The sequence below is a fragment of the Zerene cesonia genome, chromosome 14 (assembly GCF_012273895.1).
Source record: "Zerene cesonia ecotype Mississippi chromosome 14, Zerene_cesonia_1.1, whole genome shotgun sequence".
Taxonomy (NCBI): domain Eukaryota; kingdom Metazoa; phylum Arthropoda; class Insecta; order Lepidoptera; family Pieridae; genus Zerene; species Zerene cesonia.
The window spans coordinates 4,126,562-4,143,612 of NC_052115.1; the positions used below are offsets into that span (position 1 = coordinate 4,126,562).

The 17,051-nt window shown below is 33.4% G+C and overlaps 4 protein-coding genes across 5 annotated transcripts in view; 2 read left to right on the top strand and 2 right to left on the bottom strand.

Moving 5' to 3' along the window:
- Positions 1-4,050, top strand: part of LOC119832001 (maspardin-like) — a 6,351-nt gene extending 2,301 nt beyond the window's left edge. The window contains exons 1-5 of one of the 2 annotated variants that reach the window (XM_038355578.1): positions 658-910; positions 991-1,231; positions 1,320-1,549; positions 2,515-2,763; positions 3,123-4,050. In XM_038355578.1, the coding sequence (XP_038211506.1) occupies positions 812-910; positions 991-1,231; positions 1,320-1,549; positions 2,515-2,763; positions 3,123-3,266 (963 nt within the window). In that variant the 5' untranslated portion in view covers positions 658-811 and the 3' untranslated portion in view covers positions 3,267-4,050. Of the gene's footprint in view, positions 1-657; positions 911-990; positions 1,232-1,319; positions 1,550-2,514; positions 2,764-3,122 lie in introns of those variants that run through there. The other variant, XM_038355580.1, reaches the window with a different exon arrangement.
- Positions 4,051-4,196: 146 nt separating this feature from the next.
- LOC119832016 (stomatin-like protein 2, mitochondrial) lies at positions 4,197-7,938 on the bottom strand. Its single transcript, XM_038355601.1, has 8 exons — positions 7,771-7,938; positions 7,573-7,689; positions 6,772-6,979; positions 6,314-6,502; positions 5,898-6,053; positions 5,406-5,521; positions 4,829-4,957; positions 4,197-4,514 (listed from the first exon to the last, which is right to left on the bottom strand). Exons 1-8 carry the CDS (start codon positions 7,816-7,818, stop codon positions 4,248-4,250), a joined length of 1,230 nt encoding a protein of 409 aa, XP_038211529.1. The 5' UTR covers positions 7,819-7,938; the 3' UTR covers positions 4,197-4,247.
- A 426-nt stretch (positions 7,939-8,364) lies between these two features.
- Positions 8,365-13,237, top strand: LOC119831923. Its single transcript, XM_038355493.1, has 8 exons — positions 8,365-8,397; positions 9,288-9,419; positions 9,824-10,013; positions 10,316-10,476; positions 11,612-11,702; positions 12,176-12,221; positions 12,319-12,510; positions 12,780-13,237. Exons 1-8 carry the CDS (start codon positions 8,365-8,367, stop codon positions 12,811-12,813), a joined length of 879 nt encoding a protein of 292 aa, XP_038211421.1. The 3' UTR covers positions 12,814-13,237.
- A 2,297-nt stretch (positions 13,238-15,534) lies between these two features.
- LOC119831939 (zinc finger protein 28-like) overlaps positions 15,535-17,051 on the bottom strand; it is a 6,938-nt gene continuing 5,421 nt past the window's right edge. The window contains exon 5 of the mRNA XM_038355508.1: positions 15,535-16,991. Coding sequence (XP_038211436.1) covers positions 15,979-16,991 — 1,013 coding nt within the window. The 3' untranslated portion in view covers positions 15,535-15,978. The remainder of the gene's footprint in view (positions 16,992-17,051) is intronic.

Sequence of the window (17,051 nt, forward strand, 5' to 3'; positions counted from 1 at the left end):
CACTTTCCGCCCGCAGCATCACCCACGTAATCAAAGGAATATATAGGCAGTCCCAGAGTTACCTATCCCGTTCTATGAGTTAAAAACTATATTTGTACCATGTGTCATCCAAATCGGTACTGAGTTTTAGTCGTGAAGCATAGACAAACGACATTTTACCCGGTGCGAGCTGGCCCAATTCATGCTGATGACGTGTGCTTGAGGGTCGCATTTAAATTTGTTTAAAGACTTGGCGTAACAGGTCAAACTTTATAAATTTAAAATATTGAAAGAAAAATTCTTCATGTATATCTCACCATCCATAGTGACGGCGAATTGAATTGGAATGACGGCATATGTACGTGCGGTATTGATATATAAACTAAAACTGCCTTGCCTTGGTTCAAGAATTTGCGTAAGAGTCGCGAAGATCAATGTTTTTCAGCCTGAAAACGGTTTACACATATTTTCTATATGTATCTATCGAGTAACATTATTTACTGATCTTAATCTAATGGTGTCGGCCGATATAGAATGATATTCACACCAAATTTATACTGTGTAATAAGTCTTTAGTTTAGTGAGATTTAGTCTATGTCAAATATGCTAGTACTATAGGTTAAAAGAAATACGTATGACACTGATATGTTATTGATGTCATTAATGTCAATTAATTCAACTCAAATGCCAAACGACTATCAAGTAGACTATCAATATTTATTCTAGCAAATTATGATTTCCACTTTTACTAATGAGAAATGATTAGCTACGCGTTATTATAGACTGTATAAATAGTGCGCTCGATATAAATTTTTAAAACTACCAGTTAAACATGAGTTTCTCGTGCGATTTGTCGCAATCAAATGAATATTTAAGTTTCCGAAGTAGTATTCCTTTGCGAAAAATAGTCGTTGATTCTGATGGAGCCAAGGTAAATAAACCACTATCTAAGAGTTAATGACCTATTTCAATCTCTACTCGATTTTTATGTATGTGATGTTGTTTTTTTAGCCTTGGAAAATATTCGATAGTGGACCGAAATCCCTTTCGTGTCCGATAATATGTCTACCGCCTGTTTCGGGTACTGCTGATATATTTTTTAAGCAAGTTATGGGACTCGCTTCTCGAGGTATTCGTGTTATAGCTGCAGAATCTCCTCCATACTGGAATATAAAAGAATGGTGTGATGGATTCAAGAAACTCATTGATTACCTAGAATTGGATAAAGTTCATATCTTCGGCACATCCTTAGGTAGTTAACTTACATTACTTTCATAAAAATCAGGAAACTAATATGTTAAATAAAAAGTTAAATTTAATTTCTATATTAATATTTCCAGGTGGATTTGTAGCACAGAAGTTTGCAGAGTACACACATAACTGTCCTAGAGTAGTATCCCTTGTACTATGCAACACTTTCACAGACACCTCCGTGTTTGAGTATAATGATTCAGCTGCATTATTTTGGCTTTTACCATCTCTGGTGTTGAAAAGAATGCTGATGGGAAATTTTGTTGCAGATAAAGTTGATAAAAGAATAGCCGAATCAATTGACTTTATGGTTGAAAGGGTATGCAATTACTTTTCTTATTGAATAGTGAGATAAAATGAAATTAATATCCTAAATTATTTAAACAAATTTTATGGAGTTATGATGAAAATAGATATTTCAAGATGAACTTATTAAAAACATAACCTTTGCTTATTAAATGGGTATATATCAAATTTTCTGCTCTTTGTCAGAAAGCATTTAAGATGTATTAAATGAATAGTAAGTTAAATATCTCGATTTACAAGTATTTTAATAATGTTCTGCATATTTATAGAATAGATTTTTCCTTTTCTACATATTTTATAATCTATTGTTACATATCAGATATGAAAAAGAAGTAATAATGATTGTTAAAACGACAAATAAGTATTAATTTATCTAAAATGAAATGAGATTGAATGTTGAAACATATGTAAACAACTTGCAAATACTGGTTATAAATATTAAAATAGCTGATGTACTGATAAAATACTTTACATAAAGTTCCAAATGTCAGACAAACTTGTTTCTTTAGATGTCATTAAGATTATTAATATTTATTCTTTTTTTTTTTGTAACTATAATCTATTTACATTGGTATATATTTATATGATGGCTATTAGGTTATTCAAATGTGTTAAAGTAGCGTTAGTTACTATATTTATAATTCAAGAATGGCAGAACCAATTTGGATGAAATTTGGGATAGAGATAGTTTGAGACATGAGAAAAGAAATAGATTATTTTAAATTTTTTATAGGAGATAAACCTCTGCCTGATTGTCTTTTATTCGACCTTGTGGTAGAAGCCACAGACGGAAAACTATTGAAGGACAGATATTGATTTCTTTGAAACTCTAACTTTCTTCATTTCATATGCCATGATGATCTTTTTTCTTTCGGCACTCACTTCATACAATTTATCCTGCCAAAGAGCAACATTAAAAATATTTTTGAAAATAAACTATACTTATGTTAATCGTTGAACATTTTTAATCTATTTTAGCTGGAGTCCTTAACACAATCAGAATTGGCATCAAGGTTGACACTCAATTGTACGCCATGTTACATTCAGCCCCAAAAACTATATGATATACCAATAACTATTATGGATGTTTGGGATGAAAGCGCACTTAGTTCAAGGGTTCGTGAGGATCTTTACAAATCATACCCGCAAGCTAAACTAGCCCATCTCAAAAGTGGCGGTAACTTCCCGTACTTGAGTAGAAGTGATGAAGTCAACTTGCATTTACTGGTAAGAGACCAATTTAGAAAATATAGGCTCTTTTAAAAAAATCATAAATTGCACGAAAATAATGATACAGATATATATATAATGATACAGATAACATTCTTAATAAATTTCTCAACAGCAACTGAAAATGTTTTTATCAGTTACTAGACGCGATTCCTGTTTAACCCAAGAGAGCATTTAATCGGGATAAAAAAAAAATCGGGTATTCAATCACCCAAGTTTGTTTATACCCGTCTGTATACTAAATTTCATTTAAATCCGTTCAGAAATTTTAACGTGATTGATGGACAAAATTTCACATTTATAATATCAGTGTGAATGTTTGGTTATAATTGTTATTGTTTTTAATTTTTTTACAGATACATTTAAGGCAATTTGATGGCACAGATATTTCTGCATCATATCTAAGTTTACACAAAATGCCCAATCAGAACCAAATGAGCACTGAGGAGGGCACAGTAAGTTACTTTAATCAAAGGGATAAAATGGTAAAGATATCTTGAGACTTTTCATTGCGATTAAAACCGAATTTAGAACTGCATCAAAAATTAAGCTTCTTTGATGTAGCCAATAGTCATTTAAATATATTAATATTGAAAATTCCTATATAGAGCTTGAAGGACACAATTTTTAAATCTATGTTAATGTTATTAAAGTAAGTTGTATTTGTATACATATATTTTAAATTGACATGCTTTTAAACACAATTCATTGTATAAAATAACCAATCTTTAATTTCTAAATACATATTTAGTACTTACCTACAAGAAAACACTATGAATCTTATTTCTATTTTACTTTCATGAATACCATGTTATTCTTTCTCAAAAAGAGAAAACTTTTAATTTTCTTGACCATATAATGTCTTAAATATACATTATATATGTAATATATATATATTGATAGTGTAACCTTATTCCCTGAACTGCTTATGAAATGAATTCTAAAGCACAGCGTATTGCCCTGCGCTAAATGAATTTATTTTTCAACTTTGAATAAGAAATAACATTCCTCTAAATTAATAATTCCTATAGTAATAACATGGGATAAATAGCATTTTAAAACAGAAATTTAATAACAGTTACATATCTTTATTAGATTTACCTTTATTATATATCAGTTGTTCTAAGCTTTGGATTGATAAAACACACAAAAGGTTTATATAGATAAGAATGCACTTTATATCAAGCTCAAATTTTTGAGTCAGGATGTAGATTATTACCAAAATGACCGCAAACAATTACGAAGTAAAGATTAAATATACTATAATAAGGCCAAGTTATACTAGTTTTTGTATGTAATAATGTAGTAGCTGCTAGAATCTATAAAATGTAATATTTTAATGTTATATGCATAATGTTTATAAACAAAAATATAGTAATATTATAAGAATGTGACGTGTTTTGTAAGTTTGTTAAATAAAAACTCTGTCAAAACTTTTAAATACTTTTATTTAATAACAAGCATCTCTAAACTTAACAATCCTATGTTTCCTTTTCCATGGTTTGTAATTTTTTCTTTTCTTTTTGGGCCTGTAACGCTTTTTCTCTTTCTTCATCATCCGAGAAGTATTCCGCCAAGTCATTCGATTCTTCAGGGACCGGTTGGCCTGCAAGGGTTGTGCCTCTCTCGTTAAGCGTATTTAATTTGAATAGTGGGTCTTCAGACATTATTTCTGGAATAATTGGTTCGCCGTGCGGACGTGATACCTGGTTATTATGCGCTGTTACTGTCGAATATATTGACATGGCCTGTAAATAATACAGTATAATTAGTCATAATATTTATAAAATCGCTAAAATATTTTTAAAATTTATTTCGTGAACCACTACCATACCTCGGAATATTTAGAATACACAAAATACAATTATTATTTATTCAATCTAATTTAACGAATTCATACCCTCTTCATTATTCATGTCGATGTAAGCTTAATTTTTTATTTATTTATATTTAAATAAAGGCATAAGTTTTTACACCTTGAAAATGTATATTTTACCAATCAGAAATAATAAATCCCGAGCAATAACACATTAAAAAGTAACACCTGTAAGTAAGCAAGTACCTGAGCAACAACATTAGAGACATCACCCGCATTAGCTGGTAGAATAAGTGTGTTATTGGTTCTTGCTAGCTTGTTAAACGCCGCCACGTACTGTTCAGCTATAGTCAGTGACGCTGCGTGTTTGCTGTCCTGTTAAACATACAATAATTAGTCCTATATTTTACACGAAAATACGACAATCACAAAAAAAAAAGATTATTACAGGAAATAAGTGACTCTCAATAACTATATATAAACTGGAGATATACATATGTATTGAATTTCACCACCTCAGCACCTCTCTGTCTGTCTCTCGCAAATCTACTTAAAACCGTGATGAATCATCTCGTTCCCAATTTCTTTGACCACGCGAGCAAAGCCGAGGGCAACAATTACTATAAAAGGCGGCCTTATCACTTCTAAGTGATAAGGCCGCTAAACAAATTGTACTCATTTTTTACCATTTTATTTTTTAAGATCCTTATTTGTACATTTTTCGTTGAAGATGAATAAAATGTAATTGAGTAACTCCTGATTTTAACTAGTCTATACTCTAAACTAAAATTTAACTAGTGTTAACTAGAGACACGTCACTCACGGGCGCGCCGAGTGCGGCGGCGACGCGCTGCAGGCCGCGCGCGCGCGCCTCCGCGATCGCGAGCATCGCCTGCGCCTCTCCGGACGCCTTATTAATTTGTTCCTGCTTCTCCGCCTCTACAAAAGGTTATTTCATCAAATGCATAATTTAATAATAAATAAAAAATACATAATTTTTGGATGGATAGCCATACAAAAATTCACCCTTACAATAAAATTATTAAAAATTTTTGGATGAAGCAGTGACCAAGGAAATTCCATGGAGATCGATTTGTAGAGTCCTTATTGGGAAAAAGATATGTTTTACTTTTGCTCCACCAATTCAAATTTTTACTATAGCTGAGCTAATGTAGGATACAGAGTCCTAAAAGCTTTAAAATCAGTAAAAATTCAGCCATTTTCATTGAAAAATAATTAACACAAATACATAACTGATAATAATTGATACTAATTCATAGTTTTCAAATTCCTAACATAAATAACAAGCACTTACCAGATGCCAAGATTCGGGCTTGCCGTTTACCCTCGGCAACATTAATATCTGCTGCACGAACTCCCTCCGACTCTAAAATGGCGGCGCGTTTTCGTCGTTCAGCCTCCACTTGCATTTGCATCGCTTCGTGCACTCGAGATGGTAGTTTTATATCCCCTTAAAATGTAAAATTTCAATAAATTTGTAATGTTTCAATTTCTATGAAATCAAAAAAAATGTGAGGAATGTGTACACCTGATACATTAGTTTCAAAGTCTTTTCTCATGTATGTTCACATTTATGCAAGCGCAAAAGAATATTTATAAGATGTAGATATTACTCAACTCAGTTGGGAGGAAGTGATGAATAAAACAATGGCTTTTACTTAAAAAAAAATTACACATAAATGTGACATTCTAATGCTGTTGTGTACTTACTTATTTCATACCGAAGGCAGGTTATGCCCCAAGCTTCACTGGCTTTATTTATTGAATCAACAATAGACACATTGAGAGATTCCCTCTCTCTAAACACTTTATCAAGAGATATTGTTCCTAATTCAGACCTCATTGTTGTTTGAGCAAGTTGTGTGATAGCAAACTCTGGATCTTCAACTCCATAAGATGCTGAAATTTATATTTTTAGATGTCAGCCCATTATATTTTAATTTATTTATAATAAATAATCAATTAACAACTAAATTATATGTAGCATTAAAAAATACCATGTTAACATAATCGAAAATTAAAATAATATAGAGTATGTATCTACTATTATAAGCAGTATCTATAACATATATTACCTCACTATTCAATATAAAACCAACCAAACTTAAAAATCTTTAAAGCTTAATAATTCCAATTCTTCAATGAATATCAAAATAAAAAAACAATACCTAAATAAGGATCTATTATCCTCAAATACAGCACACCATCAATACTCAGAGTTACATTATCCGAAGTGATGGCACTTTGCTTGGGAACATCAATGGCTATTTCTTTCAAACTCTGAACATATTTTATTTTATCTACAATCGGCCATAGTATGTTTAAGCCAGGGTCCAGTATTCTGTGAAATTTGCCCATTCTCTCAACAATCCAAGCCTAAAAATAGAGTGTTATATATCAAAAATTTAGCAATTCAATGGATTAATTACATTTGATAAAAACAAAGACATTGTGCAATAATTCTTATTAAAAAAAATGTTTAAGTTATACACCAACTAATTGCACCGAAAATGTCTAAGAAAATAGATAAGTAGGCGAGATAATAGGCTAGCACTTTCCTATCACACAATAAAAAAATACAAATAAATAGAATAGGATACTGCAATACTAAAAAAATATTATGTCATAAATAAAGTAACCACTTTGCATCATGGAAAACTGGAAACTGTTATGTAATAATAATGCTCCTCTTCCATTGTCCATAATTGTATTATTACAAACATTATCAAAAAAACCGAAACAATTCCTGAAGTTAAAAATTTAAAAGCAATGATTTCAGATTATTATTTACCAATTATCTTGAAACAAAGCTGTTTTTTAATGAAAAAAATTCCAATAAGAAGCCTATTATAATATAGGAAATTATTTAGCGCAATTCACAGAAACAATTGTTTTTAGGGAAATGTAAACGGTTTACTGTTTTAGCTAGAATTTTATCTCAATTTATTTCTAACAAATTTACAACTAACCTCTTGTTGTGGTACGAACATTATAATGGTATTTAAGGGTGTTGTCGAACGATATCGTGCTGCTGCAACGCTATAAAGGAATCGGCCATCATTTTGATATTCAACATTAATCACATTCTGAAATATATAAAGTTTAAATTAAAATATCATTATCTGAAACACGAAAAGAACCAACACATGAATTTTTAAACTACCAACTTTTAAAGAAAGGGCCTTAGACAGAAACAATCTAGAACGCGTAAACATGTTTGAAAATTGTGTTATTATATATTTTAATAATTTAAAACTTTTTTAAACACAATCAATAAATCCATTCTTGTTAACCCGCCGACTTTGGGATATTTATTTGACACTTGACATTTCAAAATGACAAACTGCAGTTTGGGAATAATTCTGCTTGATGATCATAAATGTGGAGCAAATATGAAATAATAAATAATTATTATTATGATTGTTTTAGAAAGTCTGAAATACAGATTCGTAAAAGAAAGAACACGATATGCAACAGTTTATATTTTTGTAAGCCCCTAATTCGATGCTAACCCTCTACCACCGACGCTTGCTACGATGTTGTTTCATGTTTGATCGATATTTAATAACCATATGAATGCTGATTATTATGTTAGTTACGGTGATTGATTAATAATATGGATAGTAAGTCTTTAACAGAATCTAAATTAAGCACAGCTTCTGGAACCGGCGCGTACTGTGGAAATTATTATGCAAAATTAAGAAGATTAAAAATACAAGAGGAAATTTTAACAGCCGCTGCAAATAAAAGCCCGGGAAAATATGATGACGAAGAATTTGAATGCTCCCGTAAAAGTATGCACTTGGACCTAAAAAAATATATGAATAACATAAAGAAAACTTATGCTGAAATTAAAAATTTATTTGAAGATGTGAAAGCAATTACCAATGATCAAGAAAACTTGAAGAACATAGGTACGTGCCTTGATATCTGATTAAAAAAAAAAATGAAAAAGAATGCTTTAAGAGCAAAAAGATATAAATAATACAAAAGCTTTTTAAATTCAAATGTATTTATGTAGGTATTTGGGTTTCTTAAAATAAAAATCTATGTAGAACAACATATCTACACCAACACATAGGAAGCCATTATTTGTATTAAGTGTAATCACCAATATACATATGTTTTCCAGATCTCGATGATATCAAAAAAGATATATTTGACTTGGATGAAAAAATGAAATACTTTAAAAACTATTTAAGTAAAGAAATAAGTATATTAAGAGTAGCCGAGCAAGAAATTTTAAAGCAGGTATCTGTTTTATTACATTATCAATAAGGTATTTTTATTTTTGCCCGTAGAAACTTAACTTTTCGAAATATTTTGAATCTATAGCTTCTGAATATTTACATTCATATAAAAAATTCTCTGCATGTATAATACATAGTACGTCTACCCGGGCGGAGCCGAAAAAATCTATACAACGAAACTTCATCTACATACCTATATTAATCATTAATATATATAATATAATAATAGTAATAACAATTTTTTATACAATATAAAATACGATATTAGTTTTGGACAACAATAGCACATGAAGTCTTTTGCTACTATAAGAGATATGTAAGGAATTTGTACAATATCTTATTGTATAATATGTATTATAGTATCTAATATGTAATCTGTTTGTGATTTTATATGTACGAGAAGCAATAAACGACTTTTTCCTTATTTCTTTTAGGTACAAGAAAAGCCAGATTACACAAAGTACAGTAAAACCACAAAACATGCAAGAGTATACCCAAAACCACATTACAACGAAGTAGTGCCAAGTCCCGTTAGAGCCATAATAAATTCACCATTTAAATGTGCTGTAAGTCTTTCCATTGTATTATTATATCTTATTTATATTATTATATCTAAATAAAACGAAAAGTAATTAAATGGTTAGCCGCCAAAAGCAGCATTAATTCATATATTTCTATTGAATACAAAGTTTTTATCGCTAAAAATATATAGTCAGCGATCTCGCGTAAAATCAATGTTCAGCAATATAATTTTAAATACCGTGAGTTTGCGTTTTAAACATTCTGTCTGTAAAACTACTAATTGATCAGCAAAATTTCACGATTGGTCGGCTAAGGTAATCGGTCAATATAGCATATTAAGCGTAATATATTGAAAGTATGGTAGGTACTAAGTAGGTTAATTCATTCATAATTGGTTTTCATTGGCCGGACACGTCGGATCATATGCCGGATGCATTTTAAATTTTAGGAAGTTCAACGTTTTCAAGACTTCATGAAAAACAGTTGTAACCGTTATGGCGGATGGGATGAATACAATCATAATATTTTTGTAAATATTTGGAGTAAACACTACAACGGTGACGAAGTATTTGATACGCCGCCATTTTCGGACGTTACTTACATTAGATTTCAAGATGAAGTTCTACAAAAGATATTTGGTATGTGTTTTAAGGAAGAAAAAAATAACTGATTAGTTTGATTTGTACTTGGAAAATCCATTTTTTTTATGTCAACAGACAACCGAGCTGGTGGTTCGCCTGATAGTAAGCTATCACCACATGTATATCCGCAGAGTCGTGCCTGCGAATCCGTTAACATAGTATTAACAGGACAGGACTAACGTCTTTAACTGGTTTTAAATTAATAGTTCAGTTCTGATTAGCCCGTTTATCATAATATTTGTTGTATTGTTTTATTTTAAAAATATTTAAAAACTTCGTATTATTGTTTTCCGTTTAAGGAGTAAAAGTTGAAGATGTTAAATCTCATACGCAGTGGTATGTCGAATATAGCAATTTAAAAAGATGCCAAGAATTAGCTCTTAGCAAGTGGAGAGAAAACAAGAGAAAAATAAAAAATCCCAAGCAAATTAACAAGATGAGGGGTGATAGTGTGACCTGTGTAAGTGTAGACAGTAATAAAGCCTTGGTAAGGGGTAGCAAATTGATAAGAAATTTTAAAGTACCTTTTGAAGGATGTGGCCTTTGGTAAGAAAATATTCAACGCGTAAACGTACGATTTTCTCCAATGATATTGTTTAATGGTCATAAATAGTAATTAAAGTTCCTCATAGCATGCATGATATAAACCGATGGTGGGTAGGACCTCGGATCGTTCAAATCGAAAAATCAGGGTTTCAAGACAGGCGAGCGTTCAGAAAATAAATAGATCTAGTATTTTTTTTGTGTTTGATTTTACGCGAGTATTATACATTTAGAAATTAAAAACTTTTTAACGGATTTTATTTGATATAGCAGTGGTGGCTCAGTGGTGAGAACCTCGGACTTCAAAATTGATAAGTCGGGGTTCGAGACCGGGCGAGCGTGCAGGAAATAAATTGATTTTTCAATTTATCTGCACATGTAGATAACATTACCACTGCTTAAAACGGTGAAGGAAAACATCGTGAGGAAACCGGCATGTCCGAGAATCGAAAGTTCGACGACATGTGACATCTGCCAACCCGCACTTGGCCAGCGTGGTGGATTATGGCCTGAACCCTCATAGGAAGCCTGTGTCCCAGCAGTGGGAACATATAAGGGCTGATGATGATAACGGATTTTAAACGCGATTTATTCATTATATTATTAACCCGACGTTTCGAACACTTTACAGCGAGCTTGGTCACGGGGAGACTGGCGTTTAAAATCCGTTAAAAAGTTTTTAATTTCTAAATAAATAAATTTGTCCATTTCACCATTGCTATAAACGGTTAAGGAAAAACATCGTGAGAAAACCGGCATGTCGAAGAATCACAAGCTCGACGGCATGTGAGATCTACCAACCCTTACTTGGCCAGGGTGGTGTGATAATAGCCAGGACCCTCATAGAAGGCCCATGTCCTTGCAATGGGTACATATTATATGGACTGATGATGTTAATTATTTATGGGGACTTACTTTTTTGACGACGGATAACATAATACTTTACTATTTCGACTAGTGTTCAGATTTCGTGCATAGGAGGTTCCCATTCTAGTTTCAAAAACGGAGTTCTGTAATTTTGTATAGCTACAATTTTTATGTTACATTTTCAGGAACGTACAAACTCTAAAGCTAGCACTAGATTATGCAAGAAAGAGAAAGGGAATTCTGCAGTTGTTAACGGAAATAAAACCAACGACCAAGGTATAAAGAGATCGATTTTTTAATTGTCTGTATTGACTTAAACACAGAATAGTAACAATATTTCATAGCCTTAGGCCTCAGATTATCTAAAGTCTGAAAATTTCAAATTCCTAAAATAAAAAAAAAACAATTATTATTAATATGTATACCGGCATTATGATTTTTGTGGTATGACGTAGACATATTTTTATATTATAACGTGGTATATCACGAGAAAAGGGCAGAGGAAAAATATACTAAGAGCCAGTATTGTAACCGAAAGTATGGGATAAATTTTAAAACCAGTAATAGTACTATTAATGTAACTCGATGGATAGGATTATCGTTTAAAAAAAAAACTATCATTTCTACCTACAAAGCGGCTCATCCATTTAGTTATTACAACACCACTATTAGATAGATGTCTCAAAGACCCAACAACCAACACGTACACCCTTTAATAACAAAATATTTGTAAATAAATTTCGTTTCAGCTTTGGAGTCCGGAATGGATAAACTCGTTCAGGAATTAGATTTGAGGTAAAAGATATTATAAAATGTTTGTTAATTTGTCGCTCATTTTCTTTACTGTATTATTATACTATGTATTATACTTGTGCTCACCATTAATTTTCAGTGATAACTGTACAGAAACATTGGATTTAAATTTTATTCTACATAACAATATGTCAGCAAATAATGGTAGAAATTTCAAACGAGCGCGTGATACCTCTTCGACGATATATAAGCCGACAGAACAATGGAAAAGTCGATGTCAAGGAAAAAGCGACATCATTGGCCATCTTAACATAGATGATATGAAAAAACTGTAAGATTTATTAAATTACTAAAATTTACATCTATCTCGCAGTATTATAAACTGCTAGTACTAAAGACTCTGTATTAGATATTATGTAACTTTAATCTTAAAATAATATAACAGTAACCAAACCATTTCTATGCAGAATATAATGAATAATCAATGTGATAATTAACAAAATGTAATTCTAAGAGTGGTATACAATACTTACATACAATATTATGATTTAAAAAAACCTTTCAAGTAATATCTATGTCACAATTATTTTTGTTTTTCAGGAAAACACCAATATGGCGTATAGATTTGAAATAGTCACACTTGTATTTGATTATACAATGCAATTTGTATGTTTACCACATTATTAATATAACTACGTGTGATTCTTAGAATTTTAATCTTACATTGTTGTGACTATTGCACCTCGGGACCAAGAAGATACCGATTGACACATGATTGTTTTGTGTTGGTGATATGGATAGTTAAGAACGATAAACATACACGTGTTTTTTTTAATGGTAGGGATGTTTCATGGAAGTTAAATTAAACTCCTTAATTCATGTTTTGCAACAAATGTAATTCAACAATTGAACTAATTTAACAAATAAAAATACTTAAATAAAAATCTAACCCATACATATTTACCGTTTTTGTTTTACATTTAATTCATAATGTATTTCTGAATAATCTAAAAACCCGGTGGTAAAGCGGTAAATGGTAAATATTATAATACTCAAACGTGCTTCTAGAAGAAGTCGTGTTGAATAAATGAATATATATAGTAATATATAGTCTAATCTTTAAAAACACATCAAGCAATTTTTTCGTAATTTTTTGTCGTATACAAATAAATAACAATTTATGTAAAAAAAAATCTTTGTCATTTCATAATATGCATGTTGTAAAAATCGTTAGGTTTGTAATCTAAGCGACCACATTGCAAATTCAAAATTTTTTATCATTAGTTCGTAAACTGATTAAAATTTAACGCATAATTTTAGCTAACAGTTAAATTCGCAATTCATTAATTTGCAAGCAAACGCGTCTGTATAGTTTTAAAATAAACTAAACCATACCTTTTTTTTTTAAGTGGAGAATGCTCATGCATACCCACAGCCCGGGGAAAGGCCGTGGGTTATGTCAGACTCCCATTGCCTAGAGAGACCTACCGACTAAACTCCACTGTGTCCCGTATTCCCGCGCTATTCGCCAAGGCCGTGGGAACTCTTATGAAATCATCCACTACCCCGGCTGCGGCCGCCTGCAAACAAGCCCACCATCAGGTTACAATAAACCCTTAGACAATAACGCGAATGCGTCTCCTCATCCTCATTCTCATGCGAAGCGGCGTGAGCGGAACACAACTCACGCCGCCGCACCGCTCAGGGCGATGGACCTTTCCCCGATCCATCGTCCAGGGCCCTACGTTACGGAGGCAGGTCGCGGTCACTGGCAACCGGCTCCGCCTCCTCTTTCCTCTTTCCTCAGAATCGCCTTCTCGCAGAAGGCGACCACCGCGCGCCAGGACCTAATGCTGCCAACCATTGCGCGAACTACAGATGGAAGCGAAAGATCCGGCCCTACAACAGCGACCAAACATTGCTGAGCTTCGGCCCAGGCAGGGCACGCACTCAGAGTGTGGTCTGCTGTGTCCTCCTGACAAGGACACCAGTGACAGGCCATGGTAGGCTCCCGTATTGCGACTCGACACAGATATCGTCCGAAGCACCCGTGCCCAGACAATATCTGTGTCAAGCGAAACGTGAGAACCCCATGCCGTCTACTACACCACTCTCTAAGGACCGGTCGAATAGCCTCGACCGTCCTCACACCTGCGCTAGGGTTCTCAAGCCGCCTCTCCCAATCATGATACAGCTGCTCGCGAGCCGCGTCCCTCCAGCGCAAAATCTTCTCTGGGATTGGGTCCACTCCCGAAGACCTTGATGCAGCGATTCGGCGGTATACATCCGCGAGAACCACTGCATCTAGCTCCCATGGAGGGGTAGCAGCAATGGCACATGCCGCCTCAAAGGAGACAGTGCGATACGCCCTCGATATTCTGTGCCATGATCCGCTGTGGGCGACGCAGAAGGGGTCTGGTACGGGCACTGAGAGAGTCAGCCCAAATAGGCGCCCCGCAAAGGGCCATGGAACGGATGACCCCAGCATAAAGACGACGACATCCGTCCCCGGGCCCCCGCAGGTTCGGGAGCAAGCTTGCTAGTGCCCCGGCCGCCCTGATAAGGCGGGGGGTGAGACGACGGAAGTGCTCCGCAAATGTCCAACGACCGTCAAGGACAATCCCTAGGTAACGCATTGCCTAACTAATCGATGGACACGCCACCCACCTGGATAGATAATCCGGCATCCACTAAACCAAACCTAACTTAACCCTTCATACCTGTGCCCATTTCACAATTAAACGGTAAAATTATTAGCGACGTATGTTACAAACTACAATTTAACGCCAGATAATATCTCTAAGTGACGTTGGGAGGATACACATGCACATAGCCCGAAGAACTGATGACCTTTGGGGCAGAAAGGTTCTCGAATGGCGACCGCGTACAGGACGTCGCAGCGTGGGACGGCCTTCAACAAGATGGACGGACGACCTGATTAAAGTAGCAGGGAGCCGCTGAATTCAGGCCGCTTATTTGGAAATCTCTGGGGAAGGCCTATGTCCAACAGTGGACGTCATAAAAGGCTGCAACGACGAGTCATATCTCGGGATAGATTGTAATCTAACGTTGTTTACATGGTAACAATTTTATTGTGACATGCATATTATGAGCACAAAGCAATGATAAATTAAACACAAATCGACATAATTGAACATCACTTTACCAATTCTATTAACATTAGTTTTAATCATCAATCAGCTTTTACCTTTATCCTTCTTATACATTCTCTTTGGATAAACATTGGATACCTATATGTACATACTTTACACATTAGAACGTAAAATGGAATATTGCATCAATTGTTTATTAACTAGGTACTTTAAAATCCTATCTATTAAATAATATATATTAAGGCCAAGGTTTTTTATTATATAATAAATTACAAGTCTACTACTATTTGATATTGTTGTGATAATCCAATAATTTAAAAGGAGTACTGAGGGTAAGTACATAAAACAACCCATACATTTGTATGAATAATCATATAAAAAATAGGCACAGGGTTTGCTCCCGTATGGAATTGTGGGAGTCCTTTATCGAGCAGTAGAACATTGAAGTCTAAATAAACAATAAAATAAGTAATAAATGAGATTTTGATTTTATGTATTATGATTATTGAACAATGTAAGATTGAACCATTTTGAAATAGTCCTGAAAAGGGATATCAAGTAAATATTTGATTATTAGAAATGTATGGACTGGTTTCCATTTTGTGAACCTCTGATTGGCTTTGGAAGTCTCTTCTTACCAGCAAAGACATATATTTTTGGCTCATTTTCATAAAATTATTATTGTATTATTCATTTAACATAATTTGTTCAGCATTGGCTTTCTGATGAATTTTAAAATGATGCTTAAAATTTGCTTTTTTCCTAAAACCTTCACCACAAACGGTGCACATGTATTTCTTATTCTGCTTGTGTCGCAACATGTGGAGACGTAATTCATATTTCTTAATAAATGCCTTATCGCACAATTCACATTTGTTCTTCTTATCAATGCTATGCTTCCTTTGCAAATGTTTTATGAAAGTTGGCTTACAAATAAACACTGTACCACAGAACTCACACGTATATTCCTTGATTTGATCTTTATGCTTTTCACCATAATGCAACTGTCGCAGCAATGTAGATCTAAATTTTTCAGGACAAAACTGACACTTTATTTCATTCTCTCGATGTACTAAATTGATATGTTTTACACGGTACTTTTGCAGTGAAAATACTTTGCCACATTCATCACATGGGAATTTACCCTTGCTATGCACTTGAACATGTTTTTCTAATCTGCTAGCAGCTACAAATGTGTCGCCGCATTCATAACATATATAGTTATTGTAATGAGCATTCATGTGGCCGTCCAGCTGGTGGAAGTTATTAAATGACTCATGACATAAAACACATCTGATGTTATCCCTTATTATATATGGGACAACTCTTGTATAGGCTTCATCAAATTCAATTTCGTGTTCATTAGAAAAGTGCTGGAACATTCCATTCCAGTCTGGCAACTTTGTGTCACATAAATTGCATGTAAGGTTGTCAACATCGAGTTTGAGAATTTCATTGAGCCAGTATGGTCTCATGAAATGGTCAACATTGTATGTTCTATGTTCACTGTGTTCGTTCATAGTATGAATTCGTAACTCAGCACCATCTTCAAACACAGGCCCTTCTGTAGAACAATATGCACAATAGTATTTCGCAGTTTTGGTTTTGAATGGTGTTGCATTTGTTAATGTTAGCAGTGCTTTAATCTCTTCAATGAGCTTAAAATTCCTCTCTTTATTGGAAATTTCCTCAGTGGAATCTAGAAGTAAAATGAAGCAATTATTATTATTTTTTTATGTCACAGTCGGCAATGGAGCAG